The 26683-nt window shown below is 41.1% G+C and overlaps 1 protein-coding gene and 1 long non-coding RNA gene across 3 annotated transcripts in view; one reads left to right on the top strand and one right to left on the bottom strand.

The window, feature by feature from the left end:
• The first annotated feature begins 988 nt into the window (after positions 1-988).
• Positions 989-13402, top strand: LOC136324516 (cis-aconitate decarboxylase-like). Of its 2 annotated transcripts, none has more exons than XM_066257498.1 (5): positions 989-1015; positions 3123-3284; positions 4017-4106; positions 5366-5571; positions 6462-13402. In XM_066257498.1, exons 1-5 carry the CDS (start codon positions 1004-1006, stop codon positions 7438-7440), a joined length of 1449 nt encoding a protein of 482 aa, XP_066113595.1. In that variant the 5' UTR covers positions 989-1003; the 3' UTR covers positions 7441-13402. The 2 variants fall into 2 exon arrangements, with proteins under 2 accessions (XP_066113595.1, XP_066113596.1); XM_066257499.1 differs by lacking the exon at positions 989-1015 and adding an exon at positions 1346-1432.
• LOC136324519 (uncharacterized) overlaps positions 8260-26683 on the bottom strand; it is a 58166-nt gene continuing 39742 nt past the window's right edge. Inside the window, exon 2 of the long non-coding RNA XR_010729107.1 lies at positions 8260-9453. This is a non-coding gene — a long non-coding RNA (uncharacterized lncRNA). The remainder of the gene's footprint in view (positions 9454-26683) is intronic.

Raw genomic sequence — 26683 nt, 5'->3', positions numbered from 1 at the left:
CATCTCACCTGGACTTTTCACAGCGAAACATGTGGCCTCCTCTTCCTGGCACTGGCATTTCAGGCTGGGGAGCCCAGCACAGGGCTGAGACTTCTTGCGTCTCAGGGGGAACCTCTCCAGTTGCGATAACCCTCTGGATTCTCTACCATCACACTTGAGTACAGGGCCAGCCCATTTCACGTCTCCACCCTTCCTACCAGTCTCGACACGGCTTCTTCTTTACAGGCTTTGTTAGAGGATTCTGTTAAGCTAGTCTTCAGAAGGTTATCCAGGTTGATTATTCTATAATTTAGTGATAAGTTTTATGTGGTCATAGGAGGAGATGGGTGCAACATCTACCTACTCCATCATCTTACCAGAACCTGATTGTTTCCAGTTTTTAACTGTATAAGCAAGGCTATAAAATTTATATAATTTCTTATTTTTTTTGCCAACCTTTTCATACATCCATGCTTATTTCCTTAGGATAAGTTTTTAGAAGTGTAATACTTAAAGGAGAGAATATTTTTCTAATTTTAACATATTGTTCCTGAAAATCCCAAGTTCAACTGCTCACTGCTAGAAAGACAATACTTGAGGAACAAGTGTTGGGTGGAAACGAAAGGTTGCTTTATTCAGGAAGTCAACAGCCTGGAAATGTGGTGGACTAATGTCCAAAGACCATCCCTAAAGTTCCGAACCAAGCAGGAGAGTTCTAATGGGAGGAAAGGCAGCAACTAGCAGAGCTCTATGCTGGCCCACTCAAAGCCAGTGTGCAGTTAATCATTTTCCTGGTTACTCAAGACTTAATTACATCAGGGCTACTATTCTTCTTTGTGGTCATTACCTCCCTGGAGACTTATGGTTCCTCAAAATAAGCTTAGTTGGGAAGTGTTGAAATGGTAGAAATTTTAGGGTCAGAACAAAGAAAAAGTGTTTGAGAGGAGTGAAGGGTATAAAGGCAATCACACAGAAAACTACTTACTCCTTGGATTCACTCCTGAGATAAGTCCCTCTTTAGACCATGAAGCTCAAGGTATTGTTACATTTTATGTGCTTTATTTAAACTGGTTTTCTAGCTTACCTCCTCCTTTCTCCATTTCCTCGGTTGCCCTCTCCTTTTAAGGGCTACCTACTTCTACTTCAAAAATGTCACTTCACTGTTTCTCATAGCCTCGGGGCTATCTAATCAACTGCATCCTGTTTTCTATCACTGTTTCACCACAATAGACATGATTCTGTTGTATAAAATTAGGAAGAAAATGAATCATTTTAAGTTCATTGAATGTTAACCTCCTAGGTTTTGTTATATGTCAATTTTGGCATTGCCAGATCGCATTTCTAATCATCTGTTTACTGTCCTTAGTCCCACAGAGAAGATAAGCTTTCTGCAGCAAGGACCATACCTTTTTGTTTGCTATTCTAGAGACCTTAGCACAGTGCCAGAATCATAGTAAGAACTTACGAATATTCATTAAATGACTGCATGTTTTGCCTTATTTTATACATTATCACAGTATTTTACTAAAAAGAGACATAAATAGCAGGAGAAAGTCAAGACCAACATAGTATCTTAGAAATAGGTGGGCACAAGTCTACAGACAGCTAGGTAGCTGCATGTTTATTTACTCACATTCCCTTCTTTAGGGCCCAAGAAGAGGGCATTTGCTCTTGCAACATGGGTGTGGTTGTCAGGGGATCTCCATTGTTCCCCACACTTTTTATAAACACCTACTTTCATAAGTCACTAGCACAATGGGTCATGTGCATGATCGCCACGATCACCTTCCAGGCTTCATGCTGGCGCCGCACCAACACCTGCTCCCCAGGACTACACGTCTTCCCACCAGGCACTCCCAGGTCAGATCGAACCCTGAAGAGATGAACAACCAATCACTAAATGCCTCCTCCTGCGGGAACTGTGATGAGAGGTTGCGGGATGAGAGGTTGAAAAGAGGCAGTTTGCTTAGAACAAGGAATCCGACCAGTACTGGAAATTGTTCTACTTGGCAATCATCAAACCAGTTCTCTTTCATCCTTCCCTCTCTCTGTCTCTAAATATGTTTACCCAGATTTTTAGCAGGATGAAAATCAAAGTTGCTGTTATTCCTTCTTTTAATCGGAAACTTCTGAGCCAGCAGCCTTTCTCTCCCCCCAGCGACCTCCCTCCTGCCTTCTCCCACTCCAGATCATTCACCTCTCTAACAAAGCTTCAGAGACATAAAATGTGGCCAGACCATGAACTTTGAAAATGGCAGTGTTTTCCTGACTCGATAATCTGGAGACTGAAAATGTGGGTAGTCAGTAGTCAGGTTGAAGAGCTTTCAGCTGATCACTGATCGCATCTCTGTGTCTCTGTCTATGCACTGAACATCTTAATGCAAACATAGAATCCTGTGCTATTCTTCCAAAGCTTCTAGTGCTGGGGAGGGTCTAATTCAGGAGGTCTGGAGTGGGGACCAGAAATGTTCAGCTTCAACAAGAACCCCAAGTGTTACTGAAGTTCCTCTGACCACACTTCAAGAAACAGGGGCTTAATAACTAGCTGCACCAGTTTTGGCATTAGACCCACAGGGGTTTGTGTTCAGATCCCACCATGGAAAAACCCGTGTTAACTTAGTGATTTCACCTTTCTTGGTCTTGGTCTCTTCACCGGCAAAGTAAGACTTACAAGAAATATCTACCTAGAGATTTGTGGGTATTAAATGGATACTGTATTTTAAAAGGTTAGCACAATACCTGACATGAACTTAAAATGGCAGTTGCCAGCGGTCTGAATGCACTCCTGCCCCACCCGGGTGTGCCCGCTTTGCTTTATGGGTGGATGTCCTTCCCAGCCTCCCCGCTGACTCTCTGGGTTCCCTCCACCAGCACCGGACCACACACTGCAGTCATCCTCTGCTCGCTGGTCTGTGTCCTCAACCTGACTGAGGAAAGAAACTGCCTAGTGTGTATTTCCACGTGCTTTTTCCTTATGATGCTCAGTACAAATCATTTTTTTAAAAATTGAACTTCATTTGATCAACTGGGTTCTTTCTAGTAAACTCTTTACATAAAAGTACCTCAAGTTCTCATATATAATATATAAGGAAGTATGCAAACACAAAGTGAATGTCACTGTTCTAACACTCTTCTCTTTCCAGTCTGTCACAGAAAGTTTTGCCAGAGTGATTCATGGCTTGAAAGTGGGACACCTGACAGATAATGTCATCCAAAGGAGCAAGAGGATGATTCTGGATACCCTGGGCGTTGGGTTCCTGGGAACCAGCACAGAAGTGTTTCACAAAGCCAGTGAATACAGTAAAGTAAGAAGTCAATGTCTACTTTCGAGATGAAAGCAAATGTGCACATATGCCTGCTCCTGAGTGTACCCAGAGCCGTGTGTGCTTCCAGTGCTCTGCTCTTCATTTTAGAGATAGTACTTGCTGTATATAGCATTGTTGTACAGTTTTATGCTTTTCTATGCTCTGTTTTCTGAGATTCTATATTCATTTGTATCTCTTACTAAGTCATTATCTTAAGACCAGTCTAAACACTAGTAATATCTCATAGTTTATTACTATCATGACTGAAAGCACTTTTTATCTGAGTCTTAGAAGCAATAGCACCTACCCTAGATGATCTGTCATGCTAAGACTTTGTGAGTCTCTGGAGGAAAGGCTGGACCAGCATTCTGAGTGGAGAATGAGTGTGTCCTGTGGAGATGTAGCATTCACTTTCCAAAGGATGTGCTTGATATAAACAGTTCGCCTTCCCCAGTATTTACCCTCCAGGAGTAAAATAAGAGTAAATTCTACTTCCTGGAGCACTTATGAATCATGGTCTGGGATCAACCCATAGCATCTCTTCTCACTCCATGGAGAAAGTTGTATATGGTCTACAAGGAAGAGAAAACTCCAATGACTAAGGCTTTGATCTACTGTAGCACAAAGGGGTCAAATAAGAACTACTAATGTAATGCCTCCAAAGATGAAGAAAAAGTCTAGAAATGGGAACTTGGCATGTTATGCTCACTGATTGCTATTCTTTTGTTCCAGATCTACAGTTCCAATATATCCAGCACTGTTTGGGGTCGGCCCACCTTCAGGCTCCCACCGACATATGCTGCTTTTGTTAACGGCGTGGCTGTAAGGAGCTTTCCGTATCTTTTCACCTGTTAGACAAGCATAGTAACTGTCAGAGCCAGGAAATAGCGCAGAAATCACCCAACTCCCATATTTTACTATTGACATTCATAGAGTGGAAGTGGCCTGCCCTCTCTCCTATGTGGTTTTTATGTTTTAATAGAGAACAGATGCTTTCCAAATAAATTGTGAAGTAGAAGATATAAGATAGGATTTAAATGAAATGCCCCCTAAGGTTTCTCAACCCTGAACTCTTACTGTAGATAGCAGATTACATAAAACCCAATATCCAGAATCGATTCCATTTAAATTCTTTTTGTTGTGGCCAGTACCACTTTCTGTCCAGTAACCAGCCTTTTATTCATTTATTCATTCAACAAATATTTACTGAGAAAGTAATCATGGATTTATGGTGTCTATATTTTCTGAACCAAAATCAGCATCTCTCATTTGATAAACAAATTTTATGCTTTTTTCTGTGTTTCAAAGGCAGTACAAAAGTTACAATCTGGACATGAATGTGTTGGGATTTCTGAGATATATTTATGGTTTGGGGGAACAGTAGCTTGGAATATTGAAAGTCAAGCCCACTGGTGCATCCAGGATTAAATGTCCAGTAAGCAGTGGAAAATGCACCAGCCACATCCAAAAAAACATTAAAATGTATTTTTACATGAACTTCTGGTTATTACTGTCTCATAGAAGGGAAAAGCAAATGGCTAGGGGAAAGGGGAATAAAACCTCACAGCAGAAAATAATGCGTTTAAAATATTGCTTAGTATATAATTGCGGTTCATCAGTTCTTGCAACTTTTCTATAAGTTTAAAATTATAAGAGGCATAAAAATATATGGCCTGATGTGGAATAAATGACATTGAAGTTTTAGTGTGACTTGTTTGAAGGGTGGGGAGAAAAGGGGAGGAGGGTGGGAGGAGCAGCCACCTAATTCCGCAGCTTTGTTTATAAGAGGAACATAGATCTTTCAGGGGCTTTGGCAGAGAGTTCTGCTCATCTGGGTAACATCCAAGGTCCTTGGGGCTCACTAGCTACTCCCCAAAGTACTGGCTGCTCCCAGCCCAGCCTGTCCAGTGCCCAGCGATGTGACCAAGAATCACAGTCACTTCAAAGGTTTTATTTTCAGTGAGATTTAAAAATCTCACTTCAAACAAGGTTATTACCAAACTAAACCCTTACTTGTCCAAAGCCATTACATTCAGGGAAGTATATTTTTGGTTTTGGTTGTTGTGTGTCTGTTTATATAGATTCACTCAATGGATTTTGATGACACGTGGCATCCTGCCACCCACCCTTCTGGAGCTGTCCTTCCTGTGCTCCTGGCTTTATCAGAAGCCCTACCTCCAAGTCCAAAGTTTTCTGGCCTTGACCTACTGCTTGCTTTCAATGTTGGGATTGAAGTGCAAGGCCGATTAATGAATTTCTCCAAGGAAGCCAATGACATACCAAAAAGGTATGGAAAATATTTGCCCCAAGGAAAGATAGACATATTTCCTTTCATCTGTCAATCATTACCTCTGTAGAGTTTTCTGACGTAAAGGTTGGTTCAGGTGAAGATGTTGACATTAGTGCTAACAGATAAGTCAGGTCACCAGTCACATATCAAACCATATAATCAAAGGTATGACTTCAGAAGGCCTAATGAAAAATCTCTTTTGGGTTTAGAAAGCCAACCAGGACCATGAAATAAATTGGGGTCTCTCATCCTGGGGTAACTCTTGTCATTCTGGCATCTGTGGGTACTCTGAATATTCCTGATCCCGGCAAAGCAGAATCTACTATGATATTTATTATGGTTTCTCAGATTAATGAGAACATTCAGAATATCCTAAGCCTGACTGTTCGACCCATAGACCAAAAGTGGTTAAATGCTGACTGTATCATATGTTTCAATACAGTATTTATTTTGCTATGTGGTCCAGCCTGCAAGAGAGGCATGAATTGGAATACTGAGTAAACTTTCACAGTTTCTACAAGGCCCTTAATTTTTATAGTTACTTACATAGACATTCAGCAACAACTTTTGCTTTTCTCCAATAACTGTAAAAAGATCATTTATAAAGAATTACCATGTTTCAGGCACTGTTATAGGCATATGAATTCATTAAAAACTCACAAAACCCTGTGAGGTAGATACTAGTATTATCACTCTTTTATATGAGAGAAAACAGGTACAGAAAAGTTGAATAACTTTCCCAAGATCATGGAGCTAATAAGTGGAAGAATTGAGATTTAAACCCAGGCAGCATGGCTCGTTTATCTAAGCTCCTGATCACTACACATACTGCCTCCTGGTGGCTGAGGTATGTAAATCTCCAAATGTTTTGCTTTTTTGCTTTTCAGATTCCACCTCCCCTCAGTGGTGGGAACTTTGGGTAGTGCCGCTGCTGCATCCAAGATTTTAGGGCTCAGCACGACAAAGTGCCAAGAGGCGTTGGCTATTGCTGTTTCTCATGGCGGGGCACCCATGGCAAATGCTGCCACTCAGACCAAGCCTCTTCATATGGGCAATGCTGCCAGACATGGGATAGAAGCTGTTCTTCTGGCAATGCTGGATCTCCAAGGAAACAAGCAAGTCTTGGACATGCAGACAGGATTTGGGGCCTTCTATGCCAACTATTCCCCAGAAGTCCTTCCAAACCCAGATTCTTACACTTGGCTCCTGGACCAGCAGGATGTGGCTTTCAAGCATTTCCCTGCACATTTAGCCACCCACTGGGTGGCAGACACAGCTGCTTCTGTGAGAAAGCACCTTCTGACAGACAGAGCCACACTTCCCATTGACCACATTGAGAGAATTGTGCTCAGAATTCCAGATGTCCAGTATGTAAACTGGCCTTTCCCAGACTCGGAACATGAAGCCCGTCACTCCTTCCAGTATGTGGCCTGTTCCATGCTGCTTGATGGTAGCATCACTGTCCCATCATTCTACAAACACCAGATCAACAGGCCACAGGTGAGAGAGTTGCTTTGTAAGGTGGAGCTGGAGCACCCTCGGGACAACCTGCCAAGCTTCAACACACTATACTGTGAGATAAGTGTCACCCTCAAAGATGGAGCCACCTTCATGGAGTGCTCTGATACCTTCTACGGTCACTGGAGGGAGCCACTGAGCCAGGAGGACCTACAGGCCAAGTTCAGAGCCAATGTCTCCAGGATGCTACCCTGTGATACAGTAGAAAGACTTATAGAGATAGTAGACAACCTGGAAGACCTAGAGGACTGTTCTATGTTAACCACACTTCTAAAAGAACCCTCTACACCAGGAATGGTTCAAAAATCTATCCAGCATTTAACAATCCCACAATACAATCTCTCCTGAGGTTTACCACTATCTAAATGACTTTATATTTGGCGAAATTCAATGATTTTGCTTTACAGATCGAAGGCCTGCTCTTGATCTGCCCAGAAATAAATGCAACATGGTGGAGCAGTGCAGACACAGAATTGGATATATATGGAAGGAGTCTGGCCCTGTAAGTTGGCAGGCCTGATCCAGTTACCTATAGCAAGATAATATATATGCAAGAACAAAGAGAAATGGATTTTATAAGCATTCTTAAAGCTGAATTTCAAGTCACCTGTGATTTGCTTATAAAATCAATCTTTTCAGAGAACTTTTATGAACTTCATGAACCTCAATTGAGAGGCAGGGAGGTAGAGACAGACTTATGTGTGCACCCCGACTGGGATCCACCAGCAAGCTCCTTACCAGGCGATACTCTGCCTGTCTGGGCTGCTGCTCCTTTGCTCAACTATTTTAGCACCTGAGGTGAGGCCATGGAGCCATCCTCAGTGCCTGGGGCCAGCTTTGCTCAAACCATTCAAGAAATGGGTGCAGGAGGGGAAGGGGGAGGTAAAGGGGGAGAGGTGGAGAAGCAGATGGTCATTTCTCCTGTGTGCCCTGATGGGAGTCGAACCCGGTATTTCCACACGCCAGACTGATGCTGTATGTACTACCAGCCAGGGCCTAGATTTCTGAGTTATTAGAATGTCTCCACAATAGAGGGGATGCTATTGGGTTTAAATACCAGGGCTTAGTGGGTTCAAATGCTGCCTCTGTAACTTACTAGATGTGATCCTGGGCATGTTAATGGTTAGCCTTCTGCCTTAGTTTCTCTATTTTTTAAAGCAGAAATAAAAAGCAATCTAAAAAACAAAGCCATTTGGCTCCAGAAGCCATGCTCTTAACCACTTCAATGTCATCTTTCATTACAAAAAAAAATATTTGAGAAATGAATAATGAAGAGTCTGAAATATAATAGAGAATAACAACAAAAAAGTGTATATGTCTATAATTAAATAAATATTGAGTATATCAAATAAAATGTCTTACGGGTTTAAAAATTACAACATTAGCATTATATTTGATATGTTCTAAATTCCCCGTGTTGTTCAAGAAAAGGGCAAAACTATTAGACTTTGATTTTTAAGTTTACAGATTGACATTTCTAGGGTGACCATTACAAAAAAGCAGTAGAATGTATCACTTCTAGGTTAATAGAATAAACATTCATAGGAAGGCAAGAAGGAGGCGGTAAAGAAATACAGAAAAGGCAGGACAGATACAAAATTATAGGAAAAAATCCAAATATATGTATCATTACAAAAACAGTAAATGGACTAAATGCTATGAACTCATTTTAAAATGTTTTATAGCTTTATTAATATCTACTTTACCTATTATTAATTCATCCATTTTAAATGTACAGTTCAATGAGTTCTAGTAAATTTATAGATTTGTGCAAACATCACCACAATCCAGTTTTGGAATACTTCTATCATAGCCAAAAAATTCTTCATGACTGCTTGCAATCAATCCCCATTCCCCTCTCCAGCCCTCTACAAGCAATGATCTGCTTTCTATCTCAATAGTTTTGTCTTTTCCAAACTTTTTCTACGATAAATGATATCATACAACATGCAATCTCATGTGTCTTTCACTTAGCATGTTTTAAGATGTTCCCATATATGTATCAGAGCACTTTAGTCTCTTTCATTGTTGAGTAGCCCTCCATTGTATGGATAAACTACATTTGTTCACCCATTAATTAGGTTAATGAACAGTTTAATTGTATCCAGTTTGGAGCTACTATGAATAATGCTTCTATGAACAATCTCATACATGTCTTTCTGTGGGCATATCTTTCCATTTCTCTTGGGTAAATACCTAGGAGTGGGAATGCTGGGTCATCTGATATGTACATGTTCAACTTTCTTTAAAAACTGTTTTCTGGCCCTGGCCAGTTGGCTCAGTGGATAAAGTCTGGTGTGAGGATGTTCAAGGTTTGATCCCCAGTCAGCACACAAGAGAAGTGACCATCTGCTTCTCTTCCTTCCTTCTCCCCCTTCTCTCTCTCTTCTTGTAGCCAGTGGCTCATTTGATTCGAGCATCAACTCCAGGCAGGGGTTGCCAGGTGGATCCCAGTGAGGTGCATGTGGGAGTCTGTCTCTCTATCTCCCCTTCTCTCACTTAAAAAAAGAATTGTTTTCCAAGGTAGCTCAATCATGTTACATTTGCACCAGCAATGTTTAAGAGTTCCAGTTTCTCCATATCCTCACCAACCCTTAGAATTGTCAGCTTTTTAAATTTTAACAGGCCTAGTGATTGTATAATAGTATCTCATGGTGATTTTAATTGTGCATTTCCTTTATGACTAATTCTTGCTCATTTTTGCCAATTGCTTTAATTAGCTTGTCTTATTGAGTTGTAAGAGTTATTTATACATTCCAGCTATAAGTTCTTTATCTATATGCTTTGCAAATATTTTCTCCCAGTTTGTGACTGGTCTTTTCATGTTTCTAAAGGTCTCTTTTGAAGAGAAAAAGTTTTAAATTTTGATCAAGTCCATTTTACCTTTTTTTGTATTTCAATTATGGTTTCTACTTTTGGTATCATCAGAGGTTTTTTTTTAAATCCTGTTATATACTTTATTCAAGACATAAGGATACAGAAAGTTGAAAGTAAAAAGATAGGGGAAATATGGATGGAGTATCAACAAAAGAAAGCTAGACTGGCCTGTGGTGGCGCAGTGGATAAAGCGTCGACCTGGAAATGCTGAGGTCGCCGGTTCGAAACCCTGGGCTTGCCTGGTCAGGGCACATATGGGAGTTGATGCTTCCAGCTCCTCCCCCCTGTCTCTCTCTCTCTCTCTCTCTCTCTCTCTCTCTCTCTCTCCCCTCTCCTCTCTAAAATGAATAAATAAAATAAAAATTAAAAAAAAAAGAGAAAGCTAGAATAAATAAATGTTAATATTAGACCAAAAAAATTTCAAGCAAAAAGCATTACTAGAAATAATAATAATAAATTCAAATCACTAGGTAAATAAAATAATGTTAAATCTACATGCATCCAAATAATATTGAACAGTAAGAAGAAATAGATAACTCCATTCTCATACTGAGAAAATTTTAACACTTCTGTCTTAGCAATTGATATTTCAAAGATATCAAAAATAAATCAATAAACTAATGATTTAAATACAACCAACTGTTTTATTTGGTGGACACATAGAGAATTCTTCACCCAACATAATTTTTCAAAAAATCTCACAAACCATTTATAAAAATGGACCATCTACTGAGCATAAAGCAAGTCCAGCAACTTTTCAAAGGACTGGATTATACAGATCATTTTCTCTAATCACAATGCAATTAAGATTAAAAAATCAATATAAAAAAGATGATTAGAAAAACTTGAAATATTTAAAAACAAACATTCTTCTAAATAAGTCTTGGATCACAGATAAAATTACAATGAAAATTGTAAAACATTTAGAAGCAACCAACAAGAAAAATACCACATAACAAAATTTGCAGGATGTTGCAAAAGTGGTACTTTGAACTGCGTAGAATTTTCTATTGCTGGCTCAGGTATAACTTGGATTATGCTATGCCATAGGATGCATCATGTTAATTCTGATGAATTGGTTTGAACAAGCTGATTAAAGAGAAGGAAGAAGAGCTGGTTTCTACTGTGGCCTTGAGATAAAATTTACTTATTATCCTGTCCTGACACATTTCAAGTTTAATAATAATACCCTCAGATAAGCCCTGTTGAAACAAGACAACAGACCCAAAGTGCAGTCACTTCTTTTTTAATTGAATTTATTGTGGTGACACTGGTTAGCAAAAATTATACAAGTTTCAGGCACACAGCTCTACAACACATCTTCTGTATTCCAGATGGTATGTTATCACCAAACCAAGACTTAGACTTAATTACCATTTCACTTCGCCCAGAAACGGAATCTTAAGCTAGTCCGTCAGGAATCTCCATTAGTTAGGTCATCTGTCCAATAGACCCCTGCCATCCCTGAAAGGAAAGTCACTTTGCAAAAACCAACCTGCTATTTTGCCGAGTATAACTTCCTGTTCCTACAAGTCTGTCTACAAGTTATTTACTTTGTAAGCTCTTTGAAACTCCTTTCTATCTGCTGGATTGAATGTCACCCAACTTGAATCCATTTTTTCTCAAACTCTTAAAAAATTTAACATGCCTCAGTTTACATTTTAACACCCCCAACAACTTATCAGACCACCTCTCCTCAGGGGGTAACAGTCTCAAGGTGACCTTCATACTGGTGTATGCCCACTAAGTTAACTGAAGGCAGGAGAAAATATGAGGAAGGATGGATCTGTAGGGAGAGCTTAAGCACTCTCTTCTCCGGTGGCCCTGCACACTATCCACCACCACAGTACCACATACAAAAAACAAACAAACAACAAAACCAGAGAGGACGGCGAGAGACTGGCTCCACACAGTCCTTCCTAGATGATTCCCTTCTCTGAGGGTCAACAGCAAGGGCATTTCTGAGCACAGTGCTAGTGAACACCTTTTGTTGAAATGGGAGAGTTAATGCCTAGTCTGTTGTCTCTTACTTCCAAGAGCTTGAAGAACGGAGTCCTCCCCATAGGTCTGGCCAGACCACCAGGGATAACTGCACCAGCCTCCCCCCACCCCAGAGACTGGTACAAAGGCTCAGCTCACAGAGACGTACATTACAGCTTCCTCACTGTATTTCTGCATCGTCAGCACATGTCCCAGGCCCTGAGACAAACTGACTCAGTCACTAGACACTCCTTCGCCAGCTCTAAGAAACTCTCCTTATGTATCTTGTATATGTTTGGGGATCCCCAAGACCATGCACACATTCAAGTACTCACCACAAGAACTCATGGGACTCAGCATGTCATTGTACTCACGGCTAAGGTTCATTATAGTCAAGGGTGCATGTCAAGGTGACAATGAACTATCCAGATTCCAGATCCTCCCAGGGGCCGAGGAGAGGCAACAGTCCCAGTCCACAGACCAAAGGACTGGAAGCCCCTTCCCCAGCCTTCCTCAGATATTTATTAGCCAGTACAAATAACTCAAGGAAACAGACAAGAAGTGTTCAGGTGGGTGAAGTAAAGGACAAGGAACATGCTGACTTCTAATAGCCTAAACATTTCTCTTTTGCTGAATCTTATCCCGCTGTTTTGCTGTTTGCAGCAAGGAGTCAGAGAGGCCCTGGACTCTCCTCCGCTCAGGGCCTTTGCCCTGAGACACCTCTCTGCCTCTAATCGTTTACCCCAACTTTGCAAGTCTTCACAGCGTATTCCTACATATCCCCCTTTTTTGTTTTAGTAAAGATGAACAGGGAGTAAGATGTTTAGGTGGTTGTAGTGGAAGGTGAAGGGCAAGCATAGAGAGAAACTGGTTTTTAGGGGTTACAGGTGAGTCTGTATTTTGCAGAAGTTCTTTAGCACGCCTGGTCAGATGTTTTAAAGTGTCCCAGGTGGTGTCAGGCGCTCCCTGAGTGCTTGGGAGCAAGTTAGGTCTCCTCCTCTTTTTTGGGTTCATTTTTGGAGGTGGATTTGCTATCAGCTTCTGGATCTCTAGAACCGAGTTGCTTTCTAGGGGCTGATGCCAACTCATGATAAGGCTTCAGGTTCCTCACCAATATTCAAAGAGGACCTGTTGATGACAAAAATGCAACATGCCCTCACCCCAGGTTATCAGTTTGATTGGATTCTGCCATTCAAGAACTGCTAATACATCCCGGTACAACATGAGAGGCATAGGACATTGCTTGGCTGGTATAAAGTGCCTCTCAGCTGCAGTAAGTCCAGATGAGGAAATGCTCAAAAAATTAAGAGTAAAAAAGAACCTTACACAATTGTTCCTGTGGGGTGAGTCTTTCCTCCCGATTCCTCCTTTTTTTTGTTTGTGTAGTTGGGGCTTAATAAGGCTATTGGCTCCTTCTGTAATACTTGTAATTTTGGGTGAATTTCTCAAGCTGCTGAGGCTCCTAAAAATGTCCTAATGTTCCTTTTAATTTTCCTTTTGGACAATCCTTTTTCTAAAGTCCTTCCTTCTTCTCCTTATATCACTTTTGTCTACTTTCTCAGTTCCTCTTTTTTGTTTCTGCACAAACCTTCTACAACCTGCCTAAACCTGCAACTTACACAAACCTTCTTTAACATTCAGAAATAACCAGCTTTCAGAAGAATTTACTTTTTCCTTTTCCTTTCAAAAGTACCTCCATACCTTATACATTTTATCATTAAAATCAAACAACTTCTTTCTAATTAATCAGAATTCTTAACTTCTAAAAATCTTAACTTTCAGTGACAACTAAGTCAGTTATTAGCAATTTTAGGTTGATACTTTTATGAACATATTTCATGACCTTTAGAAACAGTTTCTTTCATTGGCAAACAAACTCATATTTTAGAAAACATAATAGAAATAACAGGAAACTTGTAAACCTAAGGAAAATAAACATATTTTTTGTTAAAAACTTTAAAAGACATTAATTGAATTATTTAAATGACTTGGTTTCTCTTTTTTTTCTTTCCAAAATTACTCTTTTTTTTTTATTTTTAAAGAGCCAAATTAAGATTATCCTACTTATAGTATTAAGTCTAGGTTTAACTTGGCCTGGTAATTTGTATAAACACAATAAGAATAGTAATCAATCATTTTGACATTTTATAATGTTTTGCCAGAAACTTATAAAGGAATTTTTAGATTGATTTTAATTAGCCTCTCAGGGTACACACAAAAGCCAAGCTACACAGCTGTAATCTTTCTGAAAATGTCCTTCCTTCCCACAGTTGTAACAGGCTTATGGCCTTGGTCACAGACTGTCTCCCTTTCCTACCCTCAGGTCCCTCCTGGAGGCCTTGTCCTAAGGACACTTCCCAGAACCTTCCCGGTGTGGGGGGAGTTGCTTGAGGGAAGGGGAGGGTTGAGTGAGGGGAATTTGAGATTTTAAAGGGGCTCTGAATTTAAAGGAGACATGAACCCAAACCTAACATTCCAGCCTTTTGTTGTTTAAGGAAAAGGGCTGAAGGTCTCTTCTGTAGCTACTTCCTGCTGGTCAGGATCGGGGAAATATCGGGGAAGGGCTGGTCTGAGGTTCGGGGTAGGTGGTGAGAACAGTTTTTACAAGCCCTTTTCAATCCCAAGGGGTCATTTTATATCCTGTCCTGATGGCTTCAACCATCCCCTTGGTAAAAGTGCTTTCCCTAGCTTCTAAGTCTGAGTGTCCCTCCTCTGGATACCACAGCATTGTTGTTAGATTACTAGCAATGAGGAGCCACTGAGCCACTTCACCCACAGGTGGTGTAAGGTACCAAAAACTACAGAATTAATATTAATATTTTAAGAGGCTTGGAGAACATTTTATTAATTTGGGTTAAGGTGTGCAGAGAAATTGTGAGAATAGTCTCTGTACTGTGTGATTGACATAGTCAGGATGGCCCTTGGCATTGTATTGTAAATGCAAAGGGGAGGAAAACATGGATCCCCAGACATTCCACCACGCCTGTGGGGAAAGGTGTGAATGGCTAGCCAGGTACAGGGAGAGAAAAGCCAAAATAAACCTTTTCTTAAAACTATGAGCCATTTGCGCGCATTTGTCCCCAATGAAACTACCTCTTCTATGTAAATGCGTGTAGTTAACACATGTGACTCAGAACAGAGAGATAGCAGATGAACACTAGATAATACCGGAATGCCTTTTAATATGTAAAAAGATATCTTTCTGCCATTGTGTTGACTTGTAAATTTTGTTTTCTCCAAAAGGATGTATGGCTTGCAAATTGAACATGGTCCTATCATATTAAAGGACATATGACTATAACCAATAGTGGTAAGGGGCTCCTAATTACAATTTCTGCTTCTGTACTTCCCACTTACAAAACTATAAAAACGAGGTAGAACAAAGGTCCAGCACGCTCTCCTTCAGATTTCTGTCGGAGTTGCTGCCACTTGGACAAGCTAGACAATAAAGCTTTGGTGTATAATCGACGGACTTTGTTTGTGTCTTCAATGTTTCGGGTTCCTCCGCATTAGGCTTAACAGCAAGAGGGAAGTTAAATTAAGATCCGATACCTTGCAGCTCTGAGGAGTCTCCATGGCTGTAACTTGAGACTCCACTACTCAGGATTTTTCCCCATGATGAAGGAAAAAAGAGGAAGACATGGAGGAAAAGGAAAATTCCTTGGCCAAATCCCTAAAAGTGACCTCACCACAAGCATTCAAGGGCTATTCGCATGCTGTTTGTATCCCTTACCAATAAGGTGACCAACTTTTTTACAATGAAAAGAAGGACAAATATAAATTGAAGAAAACAATATAGTAAGTAAAAGAAACATTTTATTGATTGCAACAATAATATACTATAATATGATAAATGCATAATAAAAACATTTGTAATATTTTATATTGTAATTATGCTTACATGGCTATTAATTTTTAATAATTGTAAGAAAAAAGTACTCATTTAGATACAAATACGTCACATCGCATGCAATGGATTGACTCTGCATTGATCGATTGAATACAGACATTTACAGATTAGTCTTCCAATATCAAAAAGGAGAACATGTAGGAGGACACTTCTCGAGGAAGGACGGAACTTACAAAAGAAGGACTGTCCTGCCTAAAGGAGGACGATTGGTCACCTTACTTACCAAACAGGATGAGAAGAGAGGACGTCCTCTTCCTCAGCTAGGCTTTGGAAGGTTGTTTTTTCTGGTTCCTCACGTGGGGAACCACTTGGTACCGTGACAACTTGGTACAATGAACAACTTTAAAGTAGCGAACCTTGCACTTGGTCCCCAATTCTCACACAGGGCACCACTTGTTGCGGTGTGTTGTGGACCAGTAATGGCAAAAAGCCATTATAGATTCAAGGCTTGGCAGGGGGCTTAAGTTCTACCCCCTCCATCTCCATATTTGGCTTTGATGCTCTGTGTTTGCACCCACTCCCCTTCCTTCCTTGGGTTGCAGGAAGCAATATACATACCCTTCCTCTGACTCTTTGTTTTCAGATGTTTGTAAAATTCACTAATGTATACTGTTTTTGCCTTGGGAGAGTTCCTGTCTTAGCCTTTGATGTGCAACTTTGTATCAGGGTCCTTGATTTGCATAGGTCCATATAATAAAGCGAACGGAGGCTGTGAGGCACTCAGATGCTGCCAGGCAGTTTGAGGAGTCCTCCCGGTCCCATCGGTTTTGTTCTGACAAAGTGTGTTTCCTTAATTCCGCACCGTTATTTGGAAGCTGCGCTGGTCCGCGGCAAGTGGCGCCCGAACAGACGACTTGAGTATGAGGAAACTAAAACTGAAGGAAGGTGACGGAACTCCCCAAAGTGAAGTGCGCACAGTGAGTAAAGAAAGTTTTTGGGGAAAGTGTAGTTGGGAGTAAAAGAATATGGGACAGATAGGGTCAAAAGTAAGGGACCTTTTTGTAAAAATGTTTCCATATGAAGACAAATCATTGTCTGAAGAGTATCAGGGTAAGCCGGAAACAGAGGGATGTGAATATGAGGATAACTTGAAGTCTGAGGATGACAGGGGGGATGAAAAATCCGTGGCTATGGCTGCCTTAGCCGTGGGGCCTCCGCTGCCCTCAGCTCCTTCCTACATTCAACCCTCTGCTCCTCCGTTCCCTTATCGGGCTGATTCCATAGTCTATAGCTCAAAATCTGGGAAATCTCCTCTCCAACAATCTATAGACCAGGCTCGAAATATAGGGGAAACAATAGATGGCTTTGCCTGTTTTCCTATTGTGGAAAGACAGGATGATACAGGGAGACTAGTGCGAGAACATGAACCTGTACCTTTTAAAACTCTGAAAGAGCTTAAACTTGCTTGTGCTCAGTATGGGCCTACTGCCCCTTTTACACTTGGTTTATTAGATACCATTAGTGCAAAGGCTCTTCCCCCAAATGACTGGAAGGCGATTGCTCGTGCTTGTCTCTCTGGGGGTGATTATTTGTTGTGGAAGTCAAACTTTCATGAAAAGGCTATAGAGCTGGATGAGAAAAATCAGCAAGAGGAGGTTGCTGTTACTGTAGATATGTTAACTGGAGAAGGACAGTATGCCCATATGGCAACTCAATTAGAATATCGACCAGCTATTTATGATATAATTAATCAGCTAGCCACACAGGCATGGAAATGCCTGCCTATTCCAGGGACCAAACCAGAAGAATTTGGTAAAATTAGGCAGGGTGCAGACGAGCGATTTCAAGACTTTGTCTCACGGCTAATTCAAGCAGTTGAAAGAATAGTAGGGGATAAAAATGTGGGAAAGGTTTTAATAAAACAACTAGCCTATGAAAATGCTAATTCTGCTTGTCAGGCTGCACTTCGGCCTCACTGCAAGAAGGGAGATATAGAGGATTATATTAGAATTTGCGCTGATGTTGGGCCTTCATACATGCAAGGTCTTGCCTTTACCACAGGTAATAAGGCAAGATTTCCAGGACAACATTTTGATAAAGGACAGAACAAGTGAAGGAAGGAAGGTCAGGGAAGCACTTTTGCCCGTGGAAACTGTTTTTAATGCGGGGGTTCGGGGCATTTTGCTAAAAACTGCCCTGCTTTCCCCGGATACTGGTCTCGGCCTCTCCCTCAAGGACAGCCAGCCCTTAAGGCTCCGGACCTCTGCCCACTCTGTAGACATGGGAAACATTGGAAGAATAAGGGGAGGCCTAAATGTACTACCACAGGACAGGGAAACGGACAATGGGGCCCTCCCCGGCCCCATCAAACAATAGGGGCAATGTCAGTGTTTCCTCAGCAAATTCAGATTCCAGTAGGCCAAACATTGCCCAACTATCCCAGGCAACAACAGGCAGTACAGGACTGGACCTCAGTCCCACCTCCCAATTCGTATTGACTCCAGAGATGGGACCTCAAGCCATACCCACTGGAATTTTTGGGCCACTTCCCAGTAACACAGTAGGAATCTTGTTAGGCAAAAGTAGTTTAACTATGAGGGAATTCTTTGTTCTTCCTGGAGTGATAGACTCTGATTATACAGGGGAAATTAAAGTAATGGCTCACACTTTGAGGAATATAGTCACTATCTCCCCTGATATGAAAATTGCTCAATTAATCCTTTTACCTCTTTTAAGACAAGGCCAAACCCTGCTAAAGGGACCCCAAGAGAATCAAAGATTTGGCTCCACTGATACTGCCTATTGGATTCAAAAAATAGGTCAGGAACGCCCTGAAATGGAACTAACAATACAAGGGCGTAAATTTAAAGGGCTTTTAGATACTGGGGCTGATGTATCTGTTATTGCAAAGCCTCCTTCCTGGCCCACTCATGCAGCAGCCACAGAATTACAAGGTATAGGGCAGAGTAAATCCCCTCAACAAAGTTCTAGTTTTTTACAATGGGAAGATAAAGAAGGTCATTCTGGATTTTTTCAGCCTTATGTGCTCCCTGGATTGCCAGTTAATTTATGGGGTAGAGATGTTTTGAAAAATATGGGGGCATTGCTTGTCAGTCCTAATAGTTTAGTTAGCACTCAAATGCTTGATCAGGGATTTTTGCCCACTAAGGGTCTAGGGAAAGAACAGCGAGGAATTCTCACCCCCATAGAAGTGGCACCCAATACCAGAAGGCATGGATTAGGATATCAAAATTTTGCATAGGGGCCTTGGTAGCTCCTGCTACCCCAATAATGCACTGTGCAGACCCAATTACTTGGAAATCAGATAATCCTGTATGGGTAGACCAATGGCCCCTTTCTCAGGAGAAACTTAGGGCAGCTGCTCAATTGGTACAGGAACAGCTACAGCTTGGGCACATTGAACCATCTAATAGTCCATGGAATACGCCTATATTTGTCATTAAAAAGAAATCAGGAAACTGGAGGCTATTACAAGATTTGAGAGCAATAAATAAGACTATGGAAATTATGGGTCCTCTCCAGCTAGGACTTCCTTCTCCTACTGCCATTCCATGGAACTATCACCTTATAGTTGTTGATTTGAAGGATTGCTTTTTTACTATTCCTTTAAGCCCTCATGATTGCAAGCGTTTTGCATTCAGTGTTCCTTCACTTAATTTTCAGGCTCCCATGGAGCGATACCAGTGGAGAGTTTTGCCTCAAGGTATGGCTAATAGTCCTACCTTGTGCCAAAAATATGTTGCTCAAGCCATCTCTCCAGTATGAAGGCAACACCCTAAGGCATACATAATTCATTATATGGATGATATTCTTATTGCTCATCCAGATAAAGACACTGTGTTGACCATTTTGCAACAACTAGAATATTCTCTGAAAAAATCAGGACTTTATATAGCTCCTGAAAAGGTACAGCAATCTTTACCTTTTTCTTATTTAGGACAAATTATTGAGGGACAACAAATTCGCCCACAGAAAATAGAAATCAGGACAGATCATTTGCAAACTTTAAACGATTTCCAGAAACTGTTAGGAGACATTAATTGACTTAGACCTTCCTTGAAATTAACTACTGGAGAACTGAAGCCACTTTTTGATATTCTTAGAGGCTCAGCTGAACCAGCTTCTCCTCGGCTACTTACACCTGTGGGACAACAAGCTTTAAAGCTTGTAGAAAAGGCCTTGCAGCAAGCACAACTAAAACGCATAAATCCTGAGGAATCAATTGCCCTACTAATATGTCCCTCAAGTTACACTCCAACAGGACTATTGTGGCAAGCTTCAGGTCCTATTGAATGGATTCATTTAGCTGTTACTCCTAAGAAAGTTTTATCTCTATATTTTGATCTTGTTGCCTCCTTGATTATCAAGGGGCGTAGGCGACTCTTGCAGCTTATAGGTTTTGAGCCACAGACTATTGTTGTTCCTTTTTCAAAGGATCAACAACAATGGCTCTGGGAAACTTCCACAAAATGGCAAATCGCTTTTGCAAATTTTACAGGCCAAATTGATTCTCACTACCCAGCTGATAAAATAGTTCAATTTTCATTAATTACTACCTTTATATTTCCTAAGACAATTGTTAATGAGCCCATTCCCGAAGCACCTACAATCTTTACTGACGGACCCAGCTCAGGAATAGCAGGCTTAATAATCAATGGACAGCTTTATACTGAAACAGTCACCTTAAAATCAGCCCAAAGAGTAGAATTACATACCATTATCATGGCTTTTCAGCATTTGCCACACTCCTCCTTTAATTTATATACAGACAGCAGATATTTACTTATGGTTGTTTCCACTATAGAGACTGCTGTCTTAGGGACAACTGCTGATGAGGAACTATTTCAGCAGTTCCTCCTTCTTCAAAGACTTGTACGTCAACATACAGCTCCATGTTTTATAGGACATATTCGAGCTCACTCCATGCTCCCTGGAGCTTTAGCGCAAGGGAATGCCCTTGTTGATCAAGCTACCCAAAAGAAAATTATTGGAGCAACCATGACAGATCAAGCAATTCAGTCTCATACTATCCATCACCAGAACGCTGCAGCCCTGCGTAAACAGTTTCAACTTTCTCGGGAAGCAGCATGGCAGATTGTTAAATCTTGTCCAAGGTGCCCTATATTACAATCTGTCCCTTCGTTTGGAATTAACCCTCGAGGACTCCTACCGGGGCAACTTTGGCAAATGGATGTTACTCATATACCTTCATTTGGCAAACAATCCTTTGTCCACGTTACAGTAGATACTTATTCTGGATTTATAGTAGCCTCTGCCAGAACAGGAGAGGCTGCTAAACATGTTATAGCTCACTGCTTGTATGCATTTTCTATTATTGGACTTCCTAAACTGATTAAAACTGACAATGCTCCTGCATATGTAGGAAAAGCATTTACTACATTTTGTCAGACTTTTGGACTTGACCTAAGGACGGGAATTCCTTACAATCCCCAGGGTCAAGGCATTGTAGAGCGTGCACATCAAACACTTAAAAACCAATTGGAAAAAATTAAAAAAGGGGAATTATACCCTCAAACTCCTGCAAATCTTCTTTGTCATGCTCTTTTCACTTTAAATTTTTTGAATACTGATGTACAGGGTCATTCAGCAGCAGAGAGACTCTGGAACCCTGCAAGGAAAGCCTTCCCTGAAGTGCGATGGAGGGACCCACTCACAGGAATCTGGCAAGGGCCAGACCCTGTTCTCTTATGGGGCCGAGGATATGTGTGTGTTTTTCCTAGGTCTGCTGAAGCTCCTCGGTGGATCCCTGAACGACTGGTGAGACACCATGATTCTAGATGAGAGACTCACTTCACAAGAGCAATTGCATAAGAGTTACTATGCTCTTTTCCCTTTCTCAATTATTATCTAATTTTTTTAATGTTTTAGATCATTTTATTTTCCTGATCCATTGCTTGAAAGGAGGGCGAAAGGGGGGCCTGATTTGGGTATTGCTGAATAGAAATCTCATACGGCCGTCTTGAGATTTTTCGAGAGAGATCTCTGTTTAGTATATGTCCTTATTACGTTCCTATTAAGATAGCCCTACTTAAGATCAAGCAGGCCATAGTTCAATCTCTAAAACCCCGGGTTTCACTCTTGATTTGTGTGATTGTATGTGAAGTCTTTGTTTAATGTCTAAGTGTTTTTGTTTATAAGGCCTGAATAAGTCCTTACATGAAAAGTAATGATAATAATAGTTTTGGAAGTGCCGGCTGTAGTATTGAAAACAAAACGGGAATAATTTCATTTCCCTATATAAATATAATTTTGTTTGGAATAAGTAGAGCACGCTCATTTTGGATCCAAAAGACTTGCTGGTTTGGCCAGGCTGCTCCAGGCCGCAAGTGAAAGGCTTGAAGCAGCATAGATTTACATAATAAAGGTGTAAAGATTTTTTTGCTGTAGAAGAATAATGAAGATCACAATGGGATTTTTCAGTTTTGATATGTACTCTCTAAAGTGCCTGTTAATTAATGTTAAGGGGGTGTTTTGATAAGTGTGGGAATGTTGTTTGGAGGTGCTTTTACTCTATTTTTGTTAAAAGTTAACAAAGTCAAGAATTTCTTGCAATATTTGAAGTCAAAATATTGTAAAGTGTAATTCAATTGTAAATAATATAAAAAGAAAGGGGGGGGGGGAGTCATGTCCTGGAGCTCCTGCAGGTCTACCCTGTTACGCTTTTTACTTCAAACAGTTTATCTTGAATGCTGATGTACAAGAGATGCCCAAATTTTTGTCCTGCAAACTACTACCTTTTTTTTTTTACTTTTATTTGATTCCAGCTAATGACACTGTTTTGTTCTATTCTGAATAGCTCCAGATATATAGGCAGATAGGGACCCTCAAGCCCCTCAGCGAGATCTTCTGAGCATGGCTTTTAAGATACCAAGAGGCCGAAAAAGCCCAAAGGAGATCAGGTAAAATACTAGCTCTTGGCATACGCCCTCAGAGGCTCCAACGCTCCAACTGGAACTTCATCAGGGCCCTGCTTCAATAGTGGAAAGGATGGTCATTTAAGCCAAAGCCTGCCAGGCTTACATGCCTTTGCTGTGAGGAAGAAGGAACACACTGGAAGGTAGGCTTCCCCCTCGCTCCTCTAAGGGAGGGTTCAGTCTCTTCCAGCCCTGCTCCATCCACCTGTGACCTAACCTTGCCCAGAATACTGGGATTTGCCACTGAAGGCTAAAAGGTGCCCAGGGCCGTCAGCCCCATCTACGACACTGTGGACGAGCCTGGGGTATTTCTTCCAAGTAGCTGGTAGACTGGTCTCATTTACACAAGGGTCATTTAACTAGGTCTTGCCTGAATATTCAGGTTTTTTATTCTTCCCTCGAAGATCTCTGTTGTGGGTATTGATAGTCCTGTTTTCTGCTGCTTTGATTAATATATAGTCTTTCCTTTATTCCTCCTGCCTCAATGCCCCACTCATAGTTTAGGCTAGGACCTACTCCTAATTCAGAGCTCCTTTTTTCCTTTTTTGCCAATTTACAAAATTACCTCTGCCACCCAGCTTGGTGTATCCCAAGGTTCTCCTCACCACTCCATGGCTGTAAAGCTCCAGTATAGGACCCCTGGGTTCATCTTTCCAGTTTAAAGAAAACGGAAGCTCCGTCTTCATGCGTGCTGCAGATGGCTTTTCCAGTCTACCTAGGTCATTGCCAGCTGGGAAGCAGCGGTCATTGGGACTTTGATGCTAGCTGCAGAGTGTGGAAGTGTGACAGCAATTCCAGTGCCATGTGGACTTCTCCTGAAAGTGGACTTTTCCTGGACTCCTGCTCCTGTGACAGTTTTTGATGGACTGAACTGAGGTTGGGTTGCATTTGCAGAGATTTGGAATGGTGTTGGTGCCAACTTGGACTTGGTGAACACTTTAAGGACATTACTCTTTTATAGATTCTTATTGTATTATTAGCTTAAAGAGTTTGCTTAAAGGCTTTAATTACTGTGATGTATTAGTATACTTGTTTTGGGTATCTGTTAGCATTGGCTATACTAATTTTGTGTTTATTCTGTATTTTCTCCGTCTGCCTCCAAATTAGAAAATCAGATGAGTGCAAATCTCCGCACACAAATTAAAAAGAAAAGGGGGATATGTTGTGGACCGGTAATGGCAAAAAGCCATTATAGATTCAAGGCTTGGCAGGGGGCTTAAGTTCTACCCCCTCCATCTCCATATTTGGCTTTGATGCTCTGTGTTTGCACCCACTCCCCTTCCTTCCTTGGGTTGCAGGAAGCAATATACATACCCTTCCTCTGACTCTTTGTTTTCAGATGTTTGTAAAATTCACTAATGTATACTGTTTTTGCCTTGGGAGAGTTCCTGTCTTAGCCTTTGATGTGCAACTTTGTATCAGGGTCCTTGATTTGCATAGGTCCATATAATAAAGCGAACGGAGGCTGTGAGGCACTCAGATGCTGCCAGGCAGTTTGAGGAGTCCTCCCGGTCCCATCGGTTTTGTTCTGACAAAGTGTGTTTCCTTAATTCCGCACCGTTATTTGGAAGCTGCGCTGGTCCGCGGCAGCGGTGACAGTGAATTGCCTGAAGACCAGATGCTCCGAGGGGCTGAGGGGAGGCAACAGCCGTGGCTCAAAGGACTGAAGCCCTGGCCCCCGCCTTCCTCAGGTATCCATTAGTCAGTATAAATGACTCAAGGAAACAGAATAAGTTTTCAGGGGGTTGAAGTAAAGGACAAGGAACATGCTGACTTCTGAATCTCTCTTCTGAGAGCCTAAACAATTCTGTGTTGCTGAATCTTATCCTGCTGTCTTGCTGTTTCCAGCATGGGGTCAGAGAGGCCCTGCACTCTCGTCTGCTCAGGACTTTTGCCCTAAGACGCCTCTCTACTTCTAATTGTTTACCCTAACTCTGCAAGTTTTCACAGTGTATTCCTACAGATGCAAGACAGAATCAACAAGATAAAAAGATACAGACAGAGTCTGGAGAATCCATGCATGGGCTGTCGATGCCCAGTCCCTCCACTGAGGAGACACATGAACGTGCCCTTTCTCCAGCAGTGAAAATTCAGCACAGTGTGTATAGTCATCCCTCAGTGTCCACAGGGGATTGAGTCTAGGACCACCTCCCTTGGACACCAAATTCCAAGGTTGCTCAGTCCCTCATATAAAATGGCATATGCCTAATCAGGCAGTGGCGCAGTGGATAGAGCGTCAGAATGGGATGCCAAGGACCCAGGTTCAAGACCTCAAGGTTGCCAGCTTAAGCGTGGGCTCATCTGGTTTGAGCAAAGCTCACCAGCTTGGACCCAAGGTAGCTGACTCAAGCAAGGGGTTACTCAGTCTGCTATAGCCCCATGGTCAAGGCACATATGAGAAAGCAATCAGTGAACAACTAAAGTGCCACAATGAAAAACTGATGATTGAGCTGACGTCAGAGAAATGGCATCGTAAGGAGAAGTACCAATAAATCCCCCCCAAAATTCAACAAGATCTTCAACCGGAGAGAGAAAAATCTATCCTTGGAGCCTCCAGAAGTTCCACACTAAATGCGAAGGCAGAGGCAGAAGCAACCCCATAGCTGGATCATCAGGCTACTAATTCAGAAAGTAAAGACTAGGAGAGAGGCTCCGGGAATACAGACTCTCTCATTGGCGGAGCCTGCAAATGCTAATGAGCCTCAACTGCCAATGAGACTGAAGCCTAATATATGACATCTCCATAGAGACTTATCAACTGCAAACCTCTACCTTAGCGTGCCACAGGGGCAGAACCCGGGTACAGAGTCACCAACCAGGAAGAGGGAGAGAAAAGAAAAAGCAAGAAGATAACCTCTCAAAATCAAGAATAATCCACAGACTTTATAACCTATTCCATTTTATTATATTTGTTCATTTGTTTTTCTTATCTTCTTGTCTTGATTATTTTCTTCCTCTTCCAATTTGGTTGTTTAATATCCTGCCAGTCTCACTCGATCCTCTCCTTGAACTACACTACCCATAAGTGTTACATCTCCCATTATCTTTTCTTTATTCTTCCTTTCTCTCTATGAGGATTGCACTCTAAAACCCTTAACTCTCTCTCTCTCCTTTATTCTTTTTTCTTCTTTTTGTGTTTTCCTTTTTCTTTTTTTTTCTTCCTCTATATTATTTCTTCTTTTCTCCTTTACTTTTCCTCCCATTCAATCCTCAATCACGAACAAATTACTGTATCGGGGACTCAAATTTTTCTTTGTGGTGCTTTGGGGGTTTTTTACTTCGTTTTTTTAACTCACTAGCAGTGCTCCCAACCCTGGCTCTCCATTTTATCTAGCTCTTGCTCCACTAAATACAATAGTAATTTTTAAAATTTTTCCCTTTTTCCTGTTTCCCTCTTATTCCTCTCATCATTTCCCTGAGTCAACCATCACCTAAAAGCAAATCATTTTATTCTTGACCCAAATTTTTTCCTTTTTTGCATTTTGTGGGTCCATACCCCCTTTTTTGCCCCTTTATTACTTCTTCCCAACTCAGGCCCTCCATTATAGGTAGTTTTTGTTCTATTTAGCACAATATAACTTACAGTTCATCACAAGATTTTCTCAAGAAGGAGGTGAATGGAGAGCAAAGGAAAAAAAGGGGGGGAGAATAATTTTTTAATTTATTCATTTTTATTTTTTAACTTTTTATTCTTTATTAATTCTTATTAATACTATCAACAAAACCACCCTCAGATGCCATTAAGGAAAAGGAAATTGAATATGATGGATACAAAAGACAGAGAGGTAGCACAGATAGATGAGGAAAACTCTATGGAGAAAAAATTTAATATATTAGAAACCTTGGAGCTAAATAACAGAGAATTTAAAATAGAAATCCTAAAAATACTCAGAATTATACAAGAACACACAGAAAGGCAATTTAGGGA

This window comes from Saccopteryx bilineata, chromosome 2 (genome assembly GCF_036850765.1).
Source record: "Saccopteryx bilineata isolate mSacBil1 chromosome 2, mSacBil1_pri_phased_curated, whole genome shotgun sequence".
In the NCBI taxonomy this organism is placed as follows: domain Eukaryota; kingdom Metazoa; phylum Chordata; class Mammalia; order Chiroptera; family Emballonuridae; genus Saccopteryx; species Saccopteryx bilineata.
The sequence above is the reverse complement of the archived record's forward strand: the minus strand, read 5'-3'. Positions and strand labels throughout refer to the sequence as shown.